The following is a 10,865-nucleotide window of genomic DNA, read 5'->3' on the forward strand; positions in this document are numbered from 1 at the left end:
AATATAAAGCTCCTCTCCTAATAACTCATAAGGAAAAATGTATGCCTTTTTCCTCCCATAGTTTGTGCTGAGGTTGAGGAAGATCAGCATTTAAGTAAAAAGGTAGGTATGTGGTTTGAGGTTTAAGAGAGGAATGCAGTCAAGTGAGTGATTTATTTATTTTACAAAAAGATACTACCCAGCTTATTCATTAGAAAATATAAAAAATAGTGTGATATTTGCATTTTTACAAGCACCAAAAGACAAAGTGAGGAGGAAAAGCAATGGGGTACAAAGGGAAAGAGTTCTACGCCTCTTTCTCACCACCCAAAACGAGACACCAGCTTGCTCTGGTCATCCAAATCTTTCTGAACTTTCTTTCTCATGTAGAAAATGGGACAGTCCCGGCTGCAGAGGAGACATGAGCAACAGCGTTATTTGACAGAAAAGGCCCCCATAAATGTCACTCATACAGTATTATACAAGACAAGTGTGCTTGTTTGGGTGTATGTACCTGGTACAGAGCACATCCTCATGAAGGGAGCCCTGACAACGCTGACACTGAGTCCACAGACGGGAAAACCGTTCTTCGAGTGCGTTCAAGTGAAAGATCTGCAATTTACAGACTAAATGTTAGCAGGAACTCAGACATTTACTTACAGATATTATTTAATTCTACAGAAATCAAATGTTGGAAGTATCATTTATGTCTTTTAGAATCTTGCCTACCTCCTTTTGGTACAGTTCAGACTCCTTTTTCTTACAGAAGTCACACACCGCCGCTGCATTGACACACACATGTTAAATTTTGCACATGCAGTACTGGACAATTCCCACCCAAACACAACTGTTCCCTCTAAAATAAATATTTTCCAGGAGGGAAAAACATTACATTTCAAATGAAGTTATTTGTAAACTGACAAAGGCGAAACCAAAGTAGAAGAAAACACTTACTGTCGGTCTTCAGCACAGCTTTGCAGCCGATACAGGTGCTTCTCTTCTGAGCAAATGCCATGAGGCCCCCGACTTTTGAGGTCAGTACAGTCTTGCAACGCGTGTGATCACCCTCTGGCAGACAGCACATAATCAAGAGTGACGTCAAGATCCAAAAAGCATACATGTCTATAGTTAGTAGTTAATGCTTTTTAAACGTACAGTGTCTAACATCTGCCACGGAGAGGCTCTTAAACAAATCAATAACAAAAGACCTATTTTGATGATTTTTGGAAGCATTGTGGGATCATGGGAATTGTTGTTGCGTGTGTGTGCACTTACTGAGCAGAATGCTCTCTGCCTTGCTTTCTCCCAGGATCGGCTCAAATATTCTCAGCAGTGGCTTGGACAGTTGCTGTTCCAGATAATATTGAGTGTCAATGGGAATGTTGTTCTCCAGCACATAGATCGGGTCCTGAAGCAACAGTCAGACAGGATTATTATCAGGATTTACACTTTCTAAACCAACTAAGACAAAAGATAAATGGCGAAAGATAACAATTACAGACCTCTGACTTGGTGTAAGCTGCTGCTCCCTTTGCAGCCTTGATGATGACGTAGGGAACTCGATCTCCCAGGTTGGGGGCGCTGCCTGCATCCCTCTTCCTCATCCTAAAATGCATCAGTATTGTCGAGTCAGTTCACCCACATCGCATGTAATATTTTTGAATAATCGATTATTAATCAATAGTCAATCAATCACTAGTTTAATTGTCAACTATTTTGCTTCTTAAATTTGAAAATTTTCTGGTTTCCTTAAATACAAAGAAATCAGTAAAACTCAATTTGGTTGGTGGACAAAATAAAACATCATTTCAAGGATTGGGAACATTTTGTGGACCAAACAAGTACTCGACTCATCAAGATATAAATTGACAAACATAATTGTTAGTTACAGCCCTAATATTTTCCCTTAAGACATTATTTAAAATAAAACAGACTGCATGACTGGTACATGTAAAATCAGACCTCTCTGCCAGCTCCACGTGTGCCTGTTTGCCAGCGTACTCCTGGGCAGTGCGCGTTAGCTCCTTTGTGATGACCAGCTGGCTGATGTCAATGCGATTGCAAAGAAGGTCTGAGATTATTTCTTTGGCGTGAGCCACTGCACCCTGGGGATCCCTGACAACACACGGCATCAGCTATAATTAGTTATACAATATATCACCGGCTCTGGTTCAAGCTCAACCAAGCAAGACAGAGGGTGGGATGAAAGAATGTTTTCTTTCTTGAGAAACAAACATTTGATCGCAAATGTTTGTTTTTCTCTGTTTTTTTCTATTTTCCAAGGCACGATTAAACGGAGTGTATTAGGTAAATTAAAATGAAACTGAACACCATGTGCACGCGTGTACCTGTCTATGAGGACTCTCTGCAGACAGGTGCCGATAAGGTTAGCCACCAGAGGGCAGTTGTCTCGGCGGACAGTCTCGATGCCTTTACAGTCCATCTTGTCGTGTGTGTCTTGACTGGAGGAGAAATACAGGCCAGCGTAGCGCTTCTTGTTGATCAGTAGGTATGGATAGTACACCTGTGAAAGTGACAGATCAGGACTTAAGTACTCATAAGACTTATTTTTTTCCATGCTGGATAGATACTTACCAGTGTACTATGTGCGTGTGAGTAAAGATTATTTTGTTAAAACATGGGGCTGTCGTGAGCAATTAAGGGTTGAGCATAACAATTCTTTTTTTCAATTTATTTTTTTAGCACATTAATCACATGTAGTGTTTTGCACACCATGTTCACACGTGACGTGTGTCTGCTCTGCCATGAAAAAGGTGAGAATCAATCAATTGTGGAAAATAAATGCCCACTCATTCATCATTCACATTGTTACCTATAAATTCAATTGTACCTTCTCAAACTCCAGTTTGATAGGTGGAGTGAAATGTGACGACACCCACTCTGCGGCCTCCTTCCCGACATCCATGGCCTCCTTTACCGTCGCTACTCCAAGCTTCACCATGACAGAGTCTGTGTCCCCATAGATGACCTTAACATCAAACAAACAGGCACGTGTAAGTATGTTGAACATTTCAACCAGAAATAAAGGGGGTGGTCTGGTGTTCCTCACCTTGGCGTCACCTTGGTAACCATTGGCAATGGTGTACCTGGACTCCACCAGCTGTTTGGTTTGTTCAATCATCTGCCTTCCAAAACCTGTGACGCTCTGGATGAAACATGAGGACAATTCTATTTAGTTCTCAAAGTTCTCAACTCTCTGCGAGGATGTTGTGTACCTAACTAGGTCGACTTCTCACAACGCAGCACAAGACAGTTTGCTGTGGTTGATTTTATCATCTGCAGTGGATCTTTGCATTTGACTTATCATCCTACATTTCTTCTCCACCTGTTCTGTGGCTTCTTTTTCAAGCATCAACTTCGCTCTACATCTTTGTTGTCTACTGCTTTTGATCCAACTTCACATCTTTGCAGAGAAACATTTGTGCAGAACCATAATTGTAAGGATTTGACACATTTTTAAGCAAAACAACAATCATTGGCCCTCTTTTTGGGGTAGGTACATTTTACATACATGTCGACATACAGCACGGTCACTTGTATCACATTATTCCTGGTTGTCATAAAGAATCAAGTACTCACTTGGGAGATCTCCAGGCAGGGCAGCTTGCCCACCTGGGCCCCGGTGAAGCCATACACAGAGTTAGCACTGATTTTCAGGGCCAGCTGACGGCCGTCCAGCACCTGCTGCTTGAAAGGGTCAGTTTCCTTCTTCAGCTCTGTTTTAGCCCTGTGGAGACACAGTAACGGGAAAAACTTCAATCTCTACTTAGGTTTTAGCAGCAACATGGTACCATAGCTATGTACTCCATTTGTTGTTGTGATGTATTTGAACTAATTCAAACCTCTTTCTGGCAGACAGCAGGTTCTCCAGGATTTCGGGTAGAAGTCCTTTCCTCACTGAACTCTTCACAAACTGATCCCCAGTCGGAGTTTTGATGAAGTCCTCTGATGAAAGACTAAAGACAAACGACCTCTTCAGCTATTAACGCTGGACATACTATCAATATATTTGGACATCCACACATTCAACAACGACACACCTCCCCCAACAATTGAAATGTCCTATCCCCGAGTGTTTTTAAATTGCATCTGCTCCAAAATCTGATTCCTCTACAATAATCCAGCTAACAAGACAAAGAGTGCCAAAACTATAATAATCTCCTTGGCAGAGGTCATGAAAAAGAAAAGCTTACCCTAATTTCTCCGCTGAGCCCTTCTGCAGTAGGGTGGTGTAGCACAGGTTGTGCGCCATCATGATGGATGGATACAAGGACGAGAAATCCAGGGTGGCAATGGGAACACTGTAGTACCTTTACAGAGAGGAAGGTGGTGGTGGAAAAACACAATGACAAGTCTGACCTTGAAAACGAGATCCTCTAATAATTTAAAATGACAAACGTGCCCAGAGAGGCGAACAAACAGCAAACATATTTACCCTTTCTCTGGCTCAATGACGGTTGCTCCTGTGTAGTCCTCTCCACCCTCTGTCTTTACAACAGGCATGACCAGGTCCTGTTTCATGGCCTAAACATTTACAGACGTTACAGTCATTTAATCTTACTGACCAAAATGCATCCAAGAACTTTGTCTCCACTGTCGGTCCCATGTGTGTCTGCCTTTGTTACCTGTCGCAGCAACTGGGAGACCACTTTGATTTGCTGTCCTCTTGACAGCAGGTATGTGAGAGGCACGCCCGTCACTCTGGCCATCTCCATATAGTTAATCACACACATCAGCTTCTGCAGCAGACGCAGTGGGAGGTAGGCATCCTTCAGGCAGTATACAGCTAAACGTCTGCGAGTCTGTTCGTTGCCATTCTGCGATTAAGGACGAGAGGAGCACAATGGGTGAGTGAAGACGGCTGCGACTGGAGCTTTTCAAAGCTATCTAGAGTAATTAGGAGAGTCCGATGTGTTCTCTCTCTTTTCAGGTGCACCTGCAGATCAGTGATGATGGAGTGCTGCACGTCTTCCTTCTGTTCTTGCAGGAAGTGGAAACTCACAGCGTTCAGCGTGTATGAGCGCAGTTTATAGTCCCGGAGGAGAACCTGGTAAGACATTTTATATTTAAAGTCTTTCAATCTATACAACACACCAAAGATTAACTATATGGTGCTTCAGCTAGTAATTATATTTTGCGGAATCAAGTTCTAACCTGGAGCAAATCAAACTGAACCCGGCCCTCCATATTTATGATCTTGTTCTCTCTTCGGCCCATCTGCTTGCTCTGGATGTTCAGGTCTCGCAAGACTGACTTGATCCCTCGCACTCGGCCCAAGTATGGAAACAGATTCACCTGAAAACGGAATACAACACATTTTACGATACAAGGGAGGACAGTGGAGTGTATTTGTCAAAACGTAAGGATGTATTTCTACTACAGATGCATTTCACAGCAGTAGTTGGAAGCTTAATGCTTCTTAACAAATTGGCCTTTGAAGAATGTGGTTTATCTGACCTTTAAAGCAGCTGCTCTGTTGATCAGGTAGGGAAAGTCAAAGTTTTGAATGTTATATCCAGTGATGATGTCTGGGTCCACCGTCCTCAAAAACTCTGCCCAGCTCTGCTCACGTGGACAGAAAACAGAAAGACAAACAACAAAACATTACACAAGGAAATGAATCGACATTTTGTTTATCGCTTCCGTACTGAAGCGGACATCTTCACCTGCAGAAGCTGTTTCTCCTGCGTGAAGCATAATATCTGAGAGCCCACGATGCCGGCGCACGACTGGAGGGTGAACACAGTGCGAATGAAGGGTTCCATCTCACCCTGACGCTGCACCATAGAAGCAATCTGAATCACAGGATCTTTATCTGCCTCTGGGAAGATTCCTGGAGAGAAAATAATGAACACCAACAAGTTCAGCATTTGTCTTTGCATTTACAAAGTATGCTGTGTAATGAGAATCGCTGAGATAAAATGCAAAGAGTCCCACCTTTCCTTCCTGCACACTCGATGTCAAAGCTGAGGACCCTGAGTGGTGCAATCCTCTGCCAATCTCCTTCTGCTGGGTGACTGATCAAATCTGTCCACCCCACATCCACCTCATACTGACACAAGGACACCTGGCGGACAACAATCGAGGAAGAAAATTCATAAAAGACCATTTAAAGACTGCGTGATGGTATTTAAAGGAAGTAAACATTGGCCGTTGTAGCATGACAACCAGTGGGTTGGCAACTGAGAGGAATGAAGACATACTGTTGTAGTTCTTAACATAAACAAGACCTACCTTTCCTGGGTACCGGGAATTTGTTTCCCCCATGCTCTTCTCCTCTCGCACTCTGTATTTGCCTTTAGGAAGTTCAATCCAGCAGCATCCCACCACATCACTGTCTACCATAAACCTGACAACACAGAGAAGTTCATTAATCTGAAAAATGTGACGTCATATTTACATAAAACGTTATCACATAATTAATTATATGGTCTAAAAGCTGAGATATGTCAGTGGTATATTGTATAATATTATGAATACCAACAGATGAAAGAAAGAATAATAATTAGTCGCAAAACCATGTTTAACTTAATAAAAAAACATAAATTAAAAAGGTACATACAGAGTATAATGTGATTAAAAAAATCTATAGAAATTAGTATTTAAAATGCATGTGACTTTAAACACCACATGTTATACTAGACTGGCTTCATCCAAAAGTATCAGAGCTGTATCATACACACCTGATTTCAAAGTCTATATTAGCCTCAAAGGATTGATAACTCTGGATGGGGAAAGGTCCGAATTTGATGCCTTGCTCCAGTAGCCTCTTAGCAGGGGCAATGAGACGAGGCATCGCCATGGTAATCCGCAAGAAAACCAGATTGCGTTTACCGTGGTAACCATACATGCCTGTAAGAACATGAAAAGCTTAGATCCACAAATGATGGTAAACGCATAGAGACATCTTATTGTATTATTAAACAGTATTAAAACAATAATGTAATAAAATAACGCCTGTAACAGCTTTACCGTTTAAAATAGGTTTGCAATTGGGTTTTACATGCTTCACAATGATGGAAATCACTTGTCCTTACTCTCTTTGTGAGTGATGTCCACAGCCAACACTGTGATGGAGATGTTGTCTTTATTGGAGCGCATGTCCTTCAGCACGGCAGAGTTCAGTTCTCTTTTAAATTCACCCAAGTAATCAGACGTGAAACCTTTTTAAAGTAAACAGAAAGAGGGAGAATTGTGTGATTCATTAGAATTAAACACGGTGCCTCTAAAAGGTGACAGATTCAGATGAGTGTTCTGCTCAGAATAATGAAACGGCAAAACATAAAAAAAAATCTACTGCACAAAGCAAATAAATAACAAGTCTTTACACTCACACCAGCATATTAACAATAATATCCAGCACTCACCACTTGGTGCAGGAACATAGAAGTAAGGTGCAAAACCATGGACATGACAACAAACGCTGTTGCCGCTGTCGGTCACCCCAAACATACGAATGATCGGGACTTTTCCCTGTGATTGGCCCGGCATGCCCGCCACTGCAAAATCTGCATAACACAAAAGAAAGCACATTTGAAACTATGCCTTTGCACATGTTAAACATAAGACAATTAACCCCTACACTGCTCCTGGTCCCTGTGTTGGCAATGCGTGAAGGGATGTGAATGGATGAATGGCAGTATAAAGCACTTTAAGTGGAAATCAAAGACCAAATAAACAGACCTTACAATTTCAGATTCAACACAAGTTCTCTTTTGCAATTACCTAAATAATAGTCCAGATCAATCTGCTGAAACACCAATGTATCAGATGACGGCTTCAGTGAAGGGGCATTAGGTCGTTGCCATCGAGGGTTAAGGTTTGCTGAGAAGAGGTCACCTGAAAGAAAAAGACAGAATGACAGAGCAAACAAAATATAAATATTTAAATACATTTAAATATTAGCATTAGCATTTCTTATTCCACCTGTGACTGACACTCACCAACAGGAATAACGTCGTGGCCTGCCTGTCCTTCCATATCCTCTGCCTCCATCTCAGCTTCGTCAAGCATCAGCAATTCCTCTTCAAACTGTGATGGACTGTCTTCCCATTCACTGGTTGTTTTACCCCGTTTGGCCTGAGACGCGCCACCCTTAAACGGGCCACCATTGCGTCTTTTAAAATCCATGCCTACAAAAAAAAACTATGTAAGGACATTTTGGGGAAGGTGATTAGCAAGGAAACTGTGAAATAACTGTTCAAGAAGACACCAGTAATAACAGAGTTATAATAAAAATGGATGTTTTGGAAAGTCTATATTAACATGTCATCACAACCTTTAAAGAAAGTGACACTTTTGCAGTGCGGATAACACAGAAAAGAAACTAGCTCCACCACACATGCTTATAGTCCTTGTAATGAATAAATGAATGCTGGATATACAGTAGTAGACTGACGGCACATGAAAGTGAAAATAATGTAGTCACAGATAACATAAAAGATATTAACTCTTTTTACACATCAATAGTGCTAAGAAATTTTGAAAAGTTTGATGCATGTGTCAGATGGAATAAAGTACAGTAAAATGGCAAAAGGAATAATAGAAAAATATGAGGGGGGAATTAGTTATGGAAGCTATAAAGATGTACTAACTCATGTTGGTTTGTTGGAAAAATACAACGTATTATAAGAGGGACATTATAACAGCTGTCAAACAAAGTGTCGGAAGAATCAACAAGACACGAGACATTAAGCAGACTAAAGCACTACAATCAATTGTACTGAGGAGTAATGACAGCTGTGTCGGACTGGATTAAGTACAATAACTTGATAAAAGGAAGAACAGATGACTAACAAGTGATATTCTGATATATTAAGTCATGCATTATTGGAGAAATGCATTACACCGAATGTCGTGTTGTTGTCAGAGAAGCACATCTATTGTACAAACTATAATGTCAGCCATTAGAGGAGTTGTTTCCTCTCCAAACATGTGCATAGTTACAGTCACCATGCTGGACGTAGCTCGCGAGATCAACGCCAGTTAGATGCGCTAACGGCAAACGTGAAAACAGCGTAAACAAAATACTGCTCTGTTAGACATGTTATCGATTTAATCGATGTGGGGTTTTTTTTAAATCGAGGACATCTGCTTTGTTTTTGTTGCGAGCTAACGTAGCCAGCTAGTAAGCACACGGAGTTTAGGCTAATTACACACAAACACAGCAGGACTGACCTGCATGAAATGTGTCACCACCGGCTGCTACCGTGTCTAAGTTATAAACTCATAAATACCTGACAAAAACCCACGTCTTCACTGCAGCAGTACACTGACAACAGCTCCCGCCACTCGTCTTCAATTTGTGAACTTTCACCAGAGAGAGCGCGCGGCGGCAAAGTTCCGCTCTGTTCCTGTGCGCAACGCTAAAGGATTGGACAATTACGTCACGGAAAAGGCGGAAAGGCAGCGCGTATAGAGGAGAAAGTTGTCGTCACCTATGACTTTAAAAAGACCGTGGATTGGCGGCAAAATGACGTCAGAGCGTAAAGGAGGGAAAATTATGGAATTAGTTTTGTGTCAATATTTGCCACAGAGGGGAAAAAAATACTTGAATTATGCTTTATCATAATTTACCAAACATTTATTATTATTTTATATTTGTTTAAGGCGTGTACGTTAATACATGGCAAGTAGATAAACAGATAATGATAATAATAAAAAACTTTTTTGATATTGCACATTTCAAAACACGGTTACATTGTGCTTTAGAACAAAGCCATGTAACCTTTATTTAACCTTTACAGACAGTCACATAATCTATCAAACCTAGTAAACATTCAAATGGTGACACTTCTTTCTTTCCCTTGTTGTACATGATTTATGGAAGAAGAATATATGACATTGAGTTTCAGTTGTTGGTTAAAAATAAAACAAGATTGATTGATCACATGTTGTTTCTAGAAAATGTTTGTATGACTGTCTCTGCATGTTTTGTTGACTAAACCCATGATTCTCAGCCTGTGAGCTTCCTCTGATGGCACGTGGAGGAAAAAATCAGAAATACTGTTCTACTGTTTACATCAGGGTGTGTGATTGGAGCAGAGCTGAGGAATTTTGACCAGGGTGTGTAGAAAATCAAACAAAAGTCACCTTATCTCTCGCTCCATCTTAATCTAACTTCACTATACCAGTGTGTGAAGTATATGTGAGGAAGAGGAGGAGGATGAGAGAGCAAATTATCTTTTATCTTATTAGGAATAAATCTGCTTCCTGTCTGTAGGTGACTTTGCTCAGCCTATTTACACCACTGTATTTTATCGTTTGAGAACCACTGGACTAAACAATTAATCCATTCATTTAGATCAAGATAATCAGCAGATTTAAAAAATCAGAGGAACATATATATATTTTATGACCCAGTGAATTGAACAGACAGTGATGCTGATGATCTGATTCATGCTTATTAATGTTGTACTTTTATTTCAAAGTTGGTGGAGCCTTCTGCCATCCAGACACAGACCGACACTCCTGAAGCTGCCAGGAGGATAGTGCCATGCTCAGTGACACTTCAGCACTGCAGGTTTTTTGTTGTTTTTTTTGGATGGGGTATCGAGACATCATGTGACAGCGGGCCCATGTGCTTATTTTCAGCAGCTTCACCAATATAGACCCTGACTCAGCCCATGTGATCTGATCATAGATGGGTTGACATGGGGTTAGACACATAGCAGCCAGAGGAAAAATAGCTTTAAGGTTACTATAGGATAAGTAAGATATGTAGAGGGATTGAGTGTTTATTTGACTGTTTAACTGCTGAGCCTGGAACTCCACATTCATTTTACTACATTACTTTTTTTATTATGATTATCTTACATTTTTAACAATGAATGAATGAATGTTTCAAACTCCATGACCCTGAAAGG

At 40.9% G+C, this 10,865-nt stretch overlaps 1 protein-coding gene across 2 annotated transcripts; it reads right to left on the reverse strand.

Annotated features, from left to right (window-relative positions):
* Positions 1-134: 134 nt before the first annotated feature.
* Positions 135-9,383, reverse strand: pold1 (polymerase (DNA directed), delta 1, catalytic subunit). Of its 2 annotated transcripts, none has more exons than XM_044051933.1 (27): positions 9,237-9,383; positions 7,944-8,132; positions 7,726-7,839; positions 7,368-7,508; positions 7,038-7,163; positions 6,684-6,852; positions 6,235-6,349; positions 5,938-6,067; positions 5,667-5,833; positions 5,458-5,562; positions 5,155-5,295; positions 4,937-5,047; positions 4,626-4,817; positions 4,436-4,524; positions 4,194-4,310; positions 3,843-3,956; positions 3,580-3,727; positions 3,050-3,145; positions 2,831-2,968; positions 2,328-2,503; positions 1,942-2,094; positions 1,482-1,584; positions 1,255-1,387; positions 934-1,047; positions 709-761; positions 494-591; positions 135-387 (listed from the first exon to the last, which is right to left on the reverse strand). In XM_044051933.1, exons 2-27 carry the CDS (start codon positions 8,128-8,130, stop codon positions 300-302), a joined length of 3,318 nt encoding a protein of 1,105 aa, XP_043907868.1. In that variant the 5' UTR covers positions 8,131-8,132; positions 9,237-9,383; the 3' UTR covers positions 135-299. The 2 variants fall into 2 exon arrangements, with proteins under 2 accessions (XP_043907868.1, XP_043907867.1); XM_044051932.1 differs by having other exon boundaries at positions 7,944-8,145.
* Between the last annotated feature and the right edge of the window lie 1,482 nt (positions 9,384-10,865).

Source organism: Solea senegalensis, linkage group LG19, assembly GCF_019176455.1.
Source record: "Solea senegalensis isolate Sse05_10M linkage group LG19, IFAPA_SoseM_1, whole genome shotgun sequence".
Taxonomy (NCBI): Eukaryota; Metazoa; Chordata; class Actinopteri; order Pleuronectiformes; family Soleidae; genus Solea; species Solea senegalensis.